Source organism: Callithrix jacchus, chromosome 1 (genome assembly GCF_049354715.1).
Source record: "Callithrix jacchus isolate 240 chromosome 1, calJac240_pri, whole genome shotgun sequence".
NCBI classification, from domain to species: domain Eukaryota; kingdom Metazoa; phylum Chordata; class Mammalia; order Primates; family Cebidae; genus Callithrix; species Callithrix jacchus.
This window is the reverse complement of record NC_133502.1, coordinates 11286396-11301523: the sequence shown is the minus strand read 5'-3', so window position 1 is coordinate 11301523 and position 15128 is coordinate 11286396. Positions and strand designations below refer to the sequence as shown.

The following is a 15128-nucleotide window of genomic DNA, read 5'->3' as shown; positions in this document are numbered from 1 at the left end:
AGAGGGAGAGGCAGGCAGATCACTTGAGGTCAGGAGTACGAGACCAGCCTGGCTAACATAGTGAAACCCTGTCTCTACTAAAAATACAAAAAGCAGCCAGGTGTGGTGGCGGGCACCTTTAATCCCAGCTACTCAGGAGACTGAGGTTGCAGTGAGCAGAGATTGCACCATGGCACTCCATCCTTGGTGACAGAGTGAAACTTTGTCTCAAAAAAAAAAAAAAAAAAAAAAAAGAAATGAAATTTAGAATAATGACTTCATCATTTGACGCCAAGAGTTCTTCCACCTAACACAAGACGGGCAAGAGTCACGAGCCTTCTTGCTCCCTTCCTGGATTCTCTTCCCAATCTAGAGCTCATGCCTGGCTTAGGGGAGCACTGGTCTACTAAGGCCACCATGGCCAGCATCCACCAGATGCGGCTGCTGTGGGAATGCAAGGTAGAGAGGACAAACAGAGGGGCCCTATTCCTCAGAAGCTTCCACTTCCGGGTGGGGAAATCAACTCCCCTCCATAGGAAAACACAGTTGTGTGATTTAGCCCTCTAAAATGTTATTCTGAGAGATACAGAAGAGCAAGTTTGTTGTGCGGGAGGAAATGCCCTCTTAAGCCACAGAAGGCAAAGTCATCAAAAAACAGACTGATAAATATGATTATATTACAGATTTCAAAGTCCTATATGAGAAAAGGCATCATAAATTTCAGAGAAACCACCATGGTGTGAGATTGCAACCTGCATAGCAAATCAAGGATTGACAAATCATCTAAACCACGAAGAAACAGAACCATGGGCCTAAGATATGGACTTCAACTCACAAAAGAGAAAAAAACAAGTGGTCAGTAAATATATAATAAAACGGGTTTTGACCATTTTTATAACCAGTGATTTTAATCATGGCAATCAGGGAAATGCCAATTAAAGTCACAAGATAACCGGGGCATGGTGGCTGACACCTGTAATCCTAGCACTTTGGGAGGCCAAGGCAGGTGGATCACCTGAGGTCAGGAGTTCGAAACCAGCCTGACTAACATGGTGAAATCCCATTTCTAATAAATACAAAAAAAATTAGCCAGGTGTGGTGGCACATGCCTGTAATCTGAGCTACCTGGGAGGCTGAGACAGGAGAATCTTATACATGGGAGGCGGAGGTTGCAGTGAGCCAAGATCGCGCCATTGCACTCCAGCCTGGGCAACAAGAGTGAAACTCCTTCTCAAAACAAAAACAAAAGATAGCAAGATAATATGTCATCTATAATACCGAATAAATGCAGAGTGGTGAGAATGGGGAGAAGCAGGTATTCCCATACACTGTCAGTGGAAAGTAATTTGGCAGTATGAACTGAATATTAAAATGCACGCGTATTCCACTGCTCTGACAATACCATTTGTCAGTGGAATGGAGTCTACAGAAATATATACACGTACAAAGAGGTAAATATAAAGATCTTCAGTAAAGCACCATCAACAAAGAAAAGTTGGAAAAGGTCCAGTGTCCTCAATGGATCCATGGTTAAATAAGCCATTTTATGCAGTCTAATGAATATACCAGGTAGCAGTTACACAGTCACTTCTCTAAGTACTGACTTGGAAAAATATACTCATTTTAAAGTATATAGTAAAATATACAGAAAAATATACTCTTTTTAAAGTATAAAGTATATAAAGTGTTGCAGAACAATCAGTAACGTCATGCCATTATGTTTTTAAAAGTCATTTTTTAGTCACATGAGCACACAGGAAGGCCATTTTGCAAGTTGGATGGCATATAAATGTCACTGTCTCTGCTCTCCTCTCAAATCAGGACTTGGTAACCGAACTATTCCTACTTCCTCTTCACTCCCGGATCTGCCCCCAAACAGGTACGGCCCCACCTCCACTCTCACTGCAGACACCGAAGGAAAAGCCTTATTCTGCACTTAATCTTCACAGAGCATTTATTTCCTTCTCTCCCTTGTCCCCCAACTGCCCTACAGAAGGAAGTGTACCTGCCTGGCACACTATCTCAGGGAACAATAGAGTCACAACCATAGAGTTACAACTGTTCAGAAGACAGTAACATATTGCTGAATACAAACCACAGAAACAAGAGAATGCCTGTTCGTCTACCTGGATGCGTGCTCTACAGACCTCAGGAAATGCAACGGTAATGTCGGGGAGTAAACAGTGTTCCGGCTGCTGATTTGACCCAACAGGACATGGACTTGGGTGCCAACCTTCTAAAACTAGTTGTGTATTCCTTATACACAGGTTCCATCAAATACCACGTTGAGCAACAGTTTGCTTTTCGTGGCAAACCCCGTCTTAGAGGAATCAACTCTTTTCTTTCATTTACCCAGCTATGCAAACAAAAACTGCCAAGTGCGGTAATAAAAGAAAAAAAAAAAAAAAAAAAACACCTCAAATCTAGAAATACATAATGTAAATAACTCCTCTTAAGTTTCTGCCAGGATCCGTTTGTTGTAAAATCCTGGAAGCAAAGAGCCTAGAACTTGAGCAATCACTGGGACCGGGATGACACCGGCTGTTGTCTTGAAACTCAACAGAGGCAGAGTTCTATGTGAATATCCACCAGCTGCTACCAGCTAAGGCCTGGTTAAGCGGAGCAACGCAGGTGAACATCTACAAAGGAACAACCCTGGCGTACAGCAGCAGGCACCGAAGACTCGGATGCAGAACTGGTCAGCTCCCGGCGCCACGCTCGCATGACCCAAGATTTCCTACCCTCTGCGGACTCATCGCAGCATCGCGAGGGCTATTTATTTTCCTAAATCTCGGGGGAAGTGTTTGTAGTGTTGCCTAGGCAGACAAGTTTGTAGAAGTTCTTTAAAAGGAAACAACAAAAACAACAAACCCTGCAATATGTTTTCCCCCTTCCACCCCCTCAACCCCCGCCCCCGCCTACTTTTAAAAGAACCAAAGAAATGGCTCAAGGGAGATCAGGACAAGCGGATTTGGCTCGCAATGACACCATTTTTATCTGAACCCAGCCTTGCGGGGGTAGGGCGTGGGGGAGATGGAGGAGACAAGCCCCTGCAGCTGGAACTCTGGGTCCCAGCAGTCCCCAAGATATGGCGGGGTGGCAAGGGGGTGCAGCCGCGTCCTCTACTCTCGGGACGGCAAAGCTCCCCCATCCCCAGACACCTGGGAGTCTCCAACCCGGGCCTGTCTGCGTGTCCGCCCTCCCGGAGTCCCGGGCTCGAACAAGCGCCCCGCGGGACAGCCGTCAAGAGAGGGCGGGCACCAGAGACCGTCCCCGGCTCCCTGAGGCCCAGTGGGGAGAAGGGTCGGGCCTCGGAGGAGTCCAGTCCCGGGGTCCCACCGGGGGTCTAGGGCGCGAGAGGGCGCCCCACGGGCTGGCCATCGAGGAGGGAGGGCCGAGGGCGGGGGCCGCGAGGATGCAGACCGTCCAGCGCCAGCATGGAGGGGAAGTCCTTGCAGTTGGAGACGCCCGTGGAGTCGGTAACGCAAGTCTTCCACAGGTTGGCCCAATAGGTGGCAGTGGTGATGACCGTGCCGTCGATGGTGGACACCTTCCAGTAGTCGGTGGGCAGCGTGGAGGACACCAGCACCCAGCCCGAGATGGAGACCATGAAGGCGATGATCTCCGAGGCCGTACTAGCCATGCCGCCAGTTGCAGCCGCGCTCGCGCTCGCGCTCCCTCTCCCGCTCCCACTCGGCGCGGCGACCCCCGCACTCCCAACCCCGCGGCTCCGCCTCCGCCTCCGCCCCTGTCCCCGCCCACCGCCCCGCCCCGCGAACCAGACACCAGGGGGCGCGCGCCACCCCGCACACCCCGACCTGGGCCGCGCGGGGCTCTGAGGGCTCGCGGTCGCCCCCGTGTTCCCCCACCTGCAGCTGGCCCGCGTGCGTTCCCCTGCGCCTCAGGGCCGCGGAGAAGGGCTACGCTTGTTGAAGCTGCTCAGGTTCAGACTGGCAGCCGGGTGTGGACAGCCTGCTGCGCCCCCACCTCACCACTCCGACACAGCCCTACCCAAGGCAAATAGCTTGGCTTCCTGGCTGCCTAGTAGAAGCAGAGCAGGCAAAGCCTTTTGCGTGTCCTGAAAGGACACGGTTTGGTAACTCAGCCCTCGGTTTGCTGAACTCTCAAGGTTTGCGTGCCACGCTTGTTTGGGTGATTCTGTTTGACTTGTCAAGGATGGATCACTGCGCAGATTCCGGGCTGGAAACCGGCCTTGCCCTAAAAATTCTGCAGTTCTTTTCGGCCTGGTGGTATGCGGAAAATCATGGTGAAGCGGTGTGTGGCACAGGCCTAGAGTCGAGATAGCAGCATATGGGGCATCCTGACAATCCTGATCTTGCTGGTGTACTCATACTAACTAATGCGCTACACAGAGGGCATTCGTTTAGCACATTTTCCCTGTAGGTCCCTTCCAGCTCCCAGGTCTAGAGTCTATTCTGTGAAAGGATGCTGCCATCACAGTGGAAACTACTATCTTGACTTTTTAAAAACAACCACCTCCACCTCTCACGCCTAATTGAAGTATAAACTCATTCATTCTTTCATTGCTGTCTCAAGGTAAACATAAAGACTTCTGACTCCTGAAGCCACAAATCTGGGCATAAATGAGAGAACAAGGTCACTGGGGTTATTATTTGACCATTTAAAAGGTTCTTGCAGTTGGCCAGGAGCAGCGGCTCACACCTGTAACCCCAGCACTGTGGGAGGACAAGGCAGGTAGATCATGAGGACAGGAGATGGAGGCCAACATGGTGAAACTCCAAGTGTACTAAAATACAAGAATTAGCTGGGCGTGGTGGCACCCGCCTGTAGTCCCAGCTACTCAAGAGGCTGAGGCAGGAGAATCGCTTGAACCTGGGAGGCAGAGGTTGCAGTGAGCCAAGATCATGCCCCTGTATTCCAGGCTGGTGACAGAGTGAGACTCCGTCTCAAACAAACAAACAAAATGATTGCAGTTCTTGGTATGAGTTTTCAGGGTTCACTTGTTGCCAAAAGTAAGGAAAGGTCTAAAACCTATCAATCAGTCTGCTGTGATAAATCTCGTGCTAACCCTCTGTGTCACCATCTTTAGGCAGAGACACTCTGGTTCAATGTGAAGAATTTCCTAATTTCCCTTTGTCACTTTTTTTTTTAACTGAATGGGTGCCCAATGAAATTAGAGGTGACAAGGTGACTGGAGAAAAGAGGAAGCTGGAATCATCAGAACTTAGGTTTGGAAGAACCACTGGAGACCAGCAGGACACATTCCACAGGCAAAACAATTACCCTGTCTATTTCTAATGTTCAGCCCATGCTCTACCCTTCAGGACCAAACTTTCAGTGCATGGCCACATATCTATTCTGTTTTTTCATGTTGTTTTGCAGACTTTTTGAGAAAGTTTTCCTTCTAATTGAGCCCAAATCGGTTTCTCTTCAGTGTCTACCCAAATGCTGTCATCTGTGCTCTGAGAACACAGAGTAAGTCCTACTCCTGCAGCGGTTCAGCGGCTGGCAGGTGGTGTGCTTCTGTGTGCTTGACGGTCCCACAGCTTTCATGAATGGGTACAAACGTGACGATGCAGACACGGTTACCCTACTGTTCTGCTCTGAAACCCAATTTGTCCTGATGTATCATGTTAGGTTCACCGGTTAAGCTAAACTTAAAAACAGAGTTTGACAAGTTATCTTCTTAACCTCTCCTCATCCTCCTTGCTATGAAAATCAGTCAGCTTTGAGCAATGGCTACAAAGCATTCTCTATTCTTTTGTATGGTCTGCCTTTTAAAATTGCTTTTATCATCTAGTCTTTTGTTTTGTTTTGGTTTGGTTTTTTTGCCCTCCAGCATATTCTGCTATTATTTCTATGCCATATTTCTTTTTGAATAATCTGCCTATTAGTGACCCAAATACTATTTGAAAAACACAAAAACTCATTCACCACAATATTTCTTACTAAGTTTTCTAAAATACAAATTACACAAATTTCATACTTGATTTCCTGGCCTGATTTGATAGTCCCTTTGTTTACTGTGGCTTGCCTGTGGTAAGTACTCACGAAATTGGTTATTTCTTTGTTTTTACTAGACAAAACGCTGACTTACTTTTGACACACAAAAAAGTGTAGTGCTGTGACCTTTAAGACTCAAGCACTTCCTAATTTATCAAGTAGTTGGCTATAAATTCCACTGTTTGGATTCAAAGGCACATTGTTTTATGAAGAATGGTTTGGTGTTTTAATCAGTCTGCAAAGTTTGTTGTCTATTGTTGTTTAAAAATTCGTAAACCCAGATCACCATTGCAACATAGCATCCAGAGGAAATAAATTCTCAATTAGAACTTGGAACACTCCTCTCTCTGCTACACCATCACACCAGTGAAGCCAGAGTCTCTGGGGGTGACCATAGTGGCAGTATTTCCAAAACGTCTAATACATACTCAGGTTGAGGACCACAGCTCTGAGCGGTTGTGTACATGTGAATAAACAGTTAATTTAGCATAACAAATGGTGGTATGCATCACAGGAAGAAAGAATATTAATCTCATTGTTGAAAACTTGGAAAAAAGAAATATTCTATTACTGTAGAGATTGCGACATGCAATTTCAACCTAAAAGGGGTTAGAAACACCGCAAACAATCCATAAATTCAATGGCAACACTATTAGTTCCTTTGCCAGCTAAAACAGACTAGGGTCGTCATGCCTGCGGACTTGGTCAATTTTCCTTTCTCCTTTCTCTGAGGTTGGACGACCCTAAACTCTTTTCTCTTTCTTCCTTAGAGTGTACTACACAGTTACTGTGGAAAGCTGTATGTGAGCCACGAGTACCTGACCAAAGAATGAAAAAGGTTGACCTTCTTTAATACCTGGATAATATTATGTAGTGAATCAAACATTTATTTTAGGATGTCTTGTATTTTATGCTTCTCAAGCTAGTTTAGTCAGAAGAATCCAAAAGATATTATGGAGCAGCACATAATCAAAAAAAAAAAAAAAAAAAAAAAAAAAAAAAAGAATGTCCAGAAAATAAAAATGGACCAAATAGAGATTTTTGAAAAGAAGTGATGGATAAATGGCTTGTTTTGCTTTAAGATTATACAGTCCCAAAGAACCTTTGCAGTTAATCTGCAAGCCGATTTACAGAGTACTTTTGACTGAAAAATGCTTCCTTATTTTCTTTAGGATTCAGTTCACTGAAATTTCCATTTAACTGTTCATAACAGACTATTCTTAATTTAAATATAAAAGTGAATACATCAAAAAAGTTTCCTTCCTCTAACTTACTCAATGTAACATCTTATTTAACAATAGTTTAGTCTTCACAAAAAGCTGTAGTTCTTTTCCAATAGGAAAACTACTAACTGATTTATAAATTAATAAATTTGACCTGAAGACATCTAATACCCTAAAATGTATTCTGAGCCTTTCTACTTTTGAGGTCTAAGTAACTGGAATTAGCATTGAACATTATTTATTTGGCATTATTATGGTTATTAAGGAGAAATAGAGGATCCCCCCAACCCTGGGGTTGTTCAGTAGGAGTGAAAACCAGTATAACCAACTAAACAGGAGATTTGCAGAAATTCCTTACTTGAGATTCAGTTCACCTACCTAGCAACACAGGTGTGCCTTTCAATAGCTCAAGGATTTGCTAACCATCAAATTTGGTTTCAGTATACATTAGCTCCTTCCTAGATTCCATTGAGGTGGCGTGCTGCTAATCAGGTGGGAAGAAACTGAATTCCTGATGATAAGGTATTAACTAAAAAAAACAACTACCCAGGAGCCAAGTATTGTTACACCACGTTAAAAAAGACATTAATGCTGGAACTAAGATATTACAAGAGTATGTCTGTGTTTTTTTTCCTTCCATTTTCCCTAACATTTCATTTATCTTAATGCTTTATGCAAATCCAATGATATTTGTAATCTACTTAGCATGAAAGCTACAAAGTGATAGGAATAGTTACAGAATGAACCTTTATTCTTATCATTAGACATCACCATTCATATATAAATACATATAATTTTTGGCTAATTATAACTGTACAAACTGTTGCCTTATTTTGGCATTTTGCAACCTATGAAGTTGTACTTTATTAGAATGTTTCTATGGGCCTATTACAAGTCAGTGCCATATACCTTGTGGATTTGTTTCTCTTTTTTTTCTTTTGATATGGAGTTTCGCTCTTGTTACCCAGGCTGGAGTGCAATGGCGCGATCTCGGCTCACTGCAACCTCCGCCTCCTGGGTTCAGGCAATTCTCCTGCCTCAGCCTCCTGAGTAGCTGGGATTACAGGCACGCGGTGGATTTGCTTTTCGTGCATTCATTTGAAACGCAGTCATTCCCAATTCTAAATTACCTTAGGATCATCTAGAGTCCTCTTGAGACCCTGAAGGGGTAAGGTTTGGGCCCCAAGAGGCATACCCTTCAAGACTGGAATGACTCACACTGGGATGCTGGAACCTTCCAGGGCTTGTAGACAGGTTGGGTACATTTTGTTTGTCCATAAGCACTTGATGAGTATCAATTTAACCTCCCACCAAGATCCTGGCAGTATGTTAATCTATATGTTTTGGGCACGTCATTGTATGTCTCTAAGTTACAGCTCCCTCATTTGTAAAACAGAAGAGCTATTTTGGATAGCTTCTGAGACCACTTTCACCTTCAAAAGTCCCTGAGTCTAGAATTCCTAATGAACTCAGTCATTCACAGGCAACATCAAGGAGAGGAGAGAGGCAGTTTTCCTTTGGTGTCTTCACTGTTTTCTTCCCACCCACTGTCTGTCTCCCTCCTTTGCCAAATTTAAAAGGGGCATCTGTAGAGATGCGTATGTGGGAGGCGGTGCATGGAGAAAAGCTAAAATCTCTACATGTAGCCTTATCGTCACTTTTTCCTTCTGTTTAGCAGAAACATGTGATAAAGCATGGTCGTTTAAATCATTTAAGAATCAGGGAGATATAGCAGACAGAGGGCAGACGGTGTAACCAGAATGATGTGAGATAAAATTCTACCTCTGAATGCCCTTGCCCAGCTCACCTAATCTCACTCAGCATCACTTCTTCAAATATAAATGACAGCTTCTTTCAAAGCATTGTGAGGATTAGAGACAATGTATATGAAGGACGGGAACGTAGTTGATGCTTAATAAATAATGAGTATTACTCAGTTCACTCATGCCTCTCATTTCCTTGTGTCCCTTTAACGAGATAAAATTACATTTTTCATAAAAGTGGTATTAATTGGTTAGACTGACAGCAGTAAGTGAATCAGGATGAAGTGTATTGCAAATCTCAAAGTAGAAAAGCAGAAAGTGTGGAGTCAAATGCCAACACGGAAGGGGCTGGTTCCCAGAGTGAGGGCAGAGGGCGGGAAACCAGGAAGTCAGAGCAGAGGTTAGCTCAGGGGGAACCAAGGTGGTGAGAGGTGAGGGGATGCAAAGGGAAGTGAGAAATAAAACGGGAGGACAGTTAAATGTTAAAGGATAAACAGCTGGGGGCCTGTAATCTCTCTCAGCCCCTCCTGAGGCTGAGGCAAGGGGATCGCTTGAACCCAGGAGTTCTAGATCAGCCTGAATAACGTAGGGAGAGCCTCCATCTGAAAGAAGGAAAGAGAGAAAGAAAGAAAGCCCGCTGCCTATATAGTCCCAGTTCTTGAGGACCATGAGCCAGGAGTTCGAGACCAGCCTGCCTATCTCTAAAAAAGTAAAAATAAATGAAAGAAGTGACTAACTACAGGACAAAGTAAGAGGAACAGAAATTGCAACGAGAAAAGGAAGGGGTAGGAAATAAAGATAAAGGAGAGAAAAAGCAGGGAATCAAGGGGAGACAGACTAAATAGAGGTAAGGAGTGAGACAGCCCTGGGACATGAAGCCGAGCAGAGGACACGAAGCTGAGCAAAGGACATGATGCCGAGCAGAGGACACTTAGGTCAGCGAGAATGACTTCCACAGCCCTTGGTTTCCAATGACTAGGTGTAAGGAGTGGGAAGCAATAAAGTCTAGTGTCTGTTACCAAATGGAGATACTTGCTCCTTTCCCTGGTCCTCAGCATAGAGCGGGTACAAAGTTTATTCCAAACTACTCAGAAGTCCCAAGTTACCATGTGGCTCACATTGTGGGGAAAATCAATGGAAGTTTAAAATGAATGATTTCGGGGTTAAAAATGCATATTCTTACAAAAACATACCTATAAGCTAGTGCTTAATTTTGAGAGTTTTTTTTTCGTCAAAATGTAGGCGTTCTCTTCTTTCTATCTAATAAACACTAATCTTGTTACCTTTTAGGTACCTCTTAACAACTCCCTGCAATAGGTACTATTTAATAACAAATCATGCAGTAGGTACTATTTTCATTCCCATTATACAGAAGAGGAAACTGAACCACAGAGCGCTTAAGTCACTTGCTCTGGACGGTGGTGGAGGTGAGGTTTCAATGTAGCCTACTCACTTCTAGAGTCTCCACTCCTTGTGAGAAGTTGCCTCTCACCAGGACAACTCTGTAGTTTGTGTACAGGGTACAGTCAATATCTACAGTGTGTGAACGAACATGCACAAAATGTATTAAGACAATTCTAGATAACTTGATTTATCTATATTTTCAGGAAAATTGCTTCCTTTTTTTTTTTTTTTTTTTTATTTGAGACAGTCTCCTGTTGCTCTGTGGTTTGGATTTCTCTTCTTGGCTCATTGCAACTTCCACCTCCTGGGTTCAAGTGATTCTCCTCCCTCGGCCTCCAGAGTAGATGGGATTACAGGTGCATGCCACCAGGTCCGACTAATTTTTGTAGTTTTAGTAGAGACGGTGTTTCACTATGTTGGCCAGGCTGGTCTGGAACTCCTGACCTTGTGATCCACCGGCCTTGTCTCCCAAAGTGCTGGGATTACAGGCGTGAATAGCTGCGCCTGGCCAAAAATTACTTTTGTAATCAGAAGTATTTGAACAGGGTACCTAGTTTCCTTACTTCATTTCAGTATACGACTAGATCTTGCAGTAGATGAATTGAGGTTCAATAGTATGCTGTTTAATGATGTCCTGAGCAAGGCTCATTCACGATATTAGTTTGGGTCGGAAACATTTTTTTTAAGTCCTCACATACAGTAAGAAGAGTTCATTAGCGAATTCTTAAATCTGTCTTCTGCGTGCTTTGAGCCTGGAACCCCGCTCTCAGCCAAATGGAGCTGGCCCAGTGAGTTGAATTGGAAAGGTCGGCCAGTGAGCCCACCCTTCTTCCCTGCCATCCTGAGTCAGGGACGTTCTGCAGTGTGCATCATTTACTGTGCTATGGACACTCCTTCTCTTGTTTATTTCATTTTCTGGTGAAACCATTTAAAACCAATGGTTTTTAAATAGACATTAAAAAAAACAGTATTGTTATTTTAAAGGACATCAAACTTAGGTATATATTTTCATTCCTAGAATGCTGGAGTTAGAAAGGACCTTTAAAAAGTTACTTAATTCAAAGTGACTTCCTTTTTTCTTTTTCTTTTTTTTTTTGAGACAGGATTTTGCTCTTGTTGCCCAGGCTGGAGTTCAATGGCACGATCTCAGCTCACTGCAACCTCCGCCTCCTGAGTTCAAGCAATTCTCCTGCTTCAGCCTTCCAAGTTAGCTGGGATTACAAGCATGCACCACCCTGTCCAGCTAATTTTGTATTTTAGTAGAGATGTGATTTCTCTGTTGGTCAGACTGGTCTTGAACTCCCGACCTCAGGTAATCGGCCTGCCTCAACCTCCCAAAGTGCTGGGATCACAGGTGTGAGCCACTGTGCCTGGCTGACCAAAAGTGACTTCTCAATGCATATTAAGTCACAAAGTATATGTTGAAGTAGTATATCAATTGGAATAACATTTTGCATATGTTACTAATTTTTTTTCAAAAATGTATAAATCTGAAAACTCATCTGAGTTTGGTGCTGAAGAAAATTGGAAGCAAGGTTTGAAAAATATTTAAAAGTTGAGCCGGGTGTGTTGGCCCACACCTGTAATTCCAGGACTTTGGGAGGCCAAGGTGGGTGGATCACCTGAGGTCAGGAGTTCAAGACCAGCTTGGCCAACACGGTGAAACCTCATCTGTAGTAAAAATACAAAAAATTAGCTGGGCATGGTGGTGCACGCCTGTAATCCCAGCTCCTTGGAAGGCTAAGGCAGGAGAATTGCTTGAACCCAGGAGATGAAGCTTGCAGTGACTGAGGTTGCAGCTGAGATTGTGCCACTGCACTCCAGCCTGGGTGGCAGAGCAAAACTTCACCCCCCCACCAAAAAAAAAGTTAAAAACTACCCTATTTTATCTAGGTTTTCCTCAAAGATATATTTATGCCAATAAGTTATTTACAGGTGTATTTCTAGGAGGCTTCGTGGTTCAGGTTCATGCACGGTCACCTCTACACATGACTTCTGAATAGTAACATAAAAAGAAAGGAAATCACAATGGAATTGTATGCTGATAATACAGCAGACTGATAATAGACACACCTCTCTTTGTGGTTCAAAGCAATAGCTGTTTCTATGTTTGATTTAGGGTTTGTGAAGAATGAATAAAAAGATCTAAAGAACAAAGTTGATGTCATGCTTTGCCTGTATTATCATAACTGCCACACCTCTAGGATTTCTGGCATAAATCTTTCTGACAAAAATGCCTCATGTCAGCTGCCTCCCACCATACAATTCATCCATATATATATAATCCTATAGGGTCCTGCAATGGTTTTTTTTCCAATCAAAACATGATGTGAAAGATTATATTGTTTTGTTTTTTGTTTTTTATTTTTTTCGAGACAGAGTTTCGCTCTTGTTACCCAGGCTGGAGTGCAATGGCACGATCTCGGCTCACCGCAGCCTCCGCCTCCTGGGTTCAGGCAATTCTCCTGCCTCAGCCTCCTGAGTAGCTGGGATTACAGGCATACGCCACCATGCCCAGCTAATTTTTTTTTTTTTGTATTTTTGGTAGAGACGGGATTTCACCAGGATGGTCTCCATCTCTTCACCTTGTGATCCACCCGCCTCGGCCTCCCAAAGTGCTGGGATTACAGGCTTGAGCCACCGCGGCCGGCCAAAAGATTATATTGTAATTTTTTGACATGGTAAATAAAGCAGCCAATGAAATTTGGTTAAGTAACCTGAATGATACTCTGTTTATTCTTGGGTTTCTAGAGTTCATATATGGTAGAGGAGAAAAGCAAATAATAAAATTCTATTATTTCATGTTAATTTCCAGATATGATTGAGAGGATCCAATAAATTAAAGCATAGATATTATAAAACTGGGTATACTATAAGCATTTGCTAAATAGGTGTTGAATTTAATTAGTCAAAAAAGGATATATGACTTAGGTAGAATGTTAAGCATAAACTCTCAAAAACAGACTGTAAATGTCTAATTTTTATTTGCTCTTTTGAGAATAATCTTCTCACATGAAGGAATGCCATATCCTTTCAATTAATCTTATGAATATGAGACTTTGTCAGTTTATACTTTAAACAATTAAATTAATTCTCAAATAATTGCTCCTTTTTTTTAAACAATCTTTTACAATTGATTGTATATACATATATAAATGTGTATCACTAAATAATTGTTCTACAGATAGTTTGGAATCACACAATAGGAATATGAATAGAAAAACATACGTACTAATAGAAAAACATATTGTATTTTCCTAAATATGAATTTTAGGAATGAAATTTATGAATTTTCCCAATTCATAAACTAAATAGAAAACACAAACTAATAGAAAAACATACTGCATTTTCCAAAATTCAGAAAATTTCCTAAATTTATAAAGTTTATGAATTTAGAAAAATGCAGTATGTTTTTCTATTAGTTTGTTTTGCTACCAGGAATAGGTATGTGGTGACTTCACTCACAGATCGGGCTCAGCAGTTTCTTATCCTCTTTTTCCTAGTGACCAATGACTTTGACTTTCAAGACTCTTGTATTTCATTGGCTTAGGGAAACTCAAGCTAAGCTCTAAGTGATATGTACCTCCACACTTCCACCTATTTTAAATGGCACCATTCTTTGTTACTCAGCGCCTGAAAAGCTCTGGTTGACTGTCAGTCTCAGGGCAGAAGACTTCTCAAAAGGTGGATTTGATTATTTTTTCTATTTTTTGAGACAGAATCTCGCTCTGTTGCCCAGGCTGAAGTGCAATGACACAATCTTGACTCACTGCAACCTTTGCCTCACAGGTTCAAGCAATTCTCGTGCCTTGACCTCCCGAGTCAAACTGGGATTACAGGCATGTGACACCATGCCCAGCTTGTTTTTGTATTTTTAGTAGAGACAGGGTTTGAACATGTTGGCCAGGCTGGTCTCAAACTCCTGACCTCAGTGAGCTGCCCACCTCAGCCTCCCAAAGTTCTGGGATTACAGGCGTGAGTCACCATGCCCAGCCTAAAGGGTAGATTTTAAATCCCCATATATACTGGTGTTTGCTTTACCTCTCACTGGACAAATGTGAATGTGGGTCTTTACTATGATTTTTTTTTTGCTATGGTCATAACTATGTATTTATTGTTATTATTATTATTATTTTAGATGGTAATCTGGCTCTGTTGCCCAGGCTGGAGTGCAATGGCACCATCTCGGCTCACTGCAACCTCTGCCTCCTGGGTTCAAGTGATTTTCCTGCCTCAGCCTCCCGAGTAGCTGTGACTGCTGGCATGTGCCACCACTCCAGGCTAATTTTTGTTTTTTTAGTAGAGATGGGGTTTCACTATGTTGGCTAGACTGGTCTCGAACTTCTGACCTCAAGTGATTCACCCACCTTGGCCTCTATGGTCATAACTATAATTATGACCTTTAATTCTCATTTTAAAATTATTTAGTGAATGTAGCATACATATTTCCAGTGCAGTATTTTATTTCTGGCTAAACCTGGCCAAAGATGAACCACATTTGCAGACTGTACTTCAAAATCATGTTGAATTTCTAAGTACATGCAATCATATTCTACATCAAATAATTCCATGTACATGAAATAATGGTGTTTAAATGCTGTCACATCCTGCACCTGCCCTAACTCCTGTGGTTGTTGATAGGGTTTGGAATCTCCTGTAGAATTGTGATTCCCTGTGTTGGAGGTCAGGCCTGGTGGGAGGTGATCGAATCAACCCTTCTCACGAAGGGTTTAGCACCATCCCCTTGGTGCTGTTCTTGTGGTAGTGAATGAGT

General features: G+C 43.0%; 1 protein-coding gene across 3 annotated transcripts in view; it reads right to left on the bottom strand.

Annotated features, from left to right (window-relative positions):
* Positions 1–15128, bottom strand: part of CLDN10 (claudin 10) — a 163532-nt gene that overhangs the window by 19889 nt on the left and 128515 nt on the right. For 2 of the 3 annotated variants that reach the window (XM_002742485.4, XM_035292734.3), the window contains exon 1: positions 3403–3662. The exons of the other annotated variant lie outside the window; for it this stretch is intronic. In XM_002742485.4, coding sequence (XP_002742531.1) covers positions 3403–3622 — 220 coding nt within the window. In that variant the 5' untranslated portion in view covers positions 3623–3662. Of the gene's footprint in view, positions 1–3402; positions 3663–15128 lie in introns of those variants that run through there. 3 annotated transcript variants of the gene reach the window in all.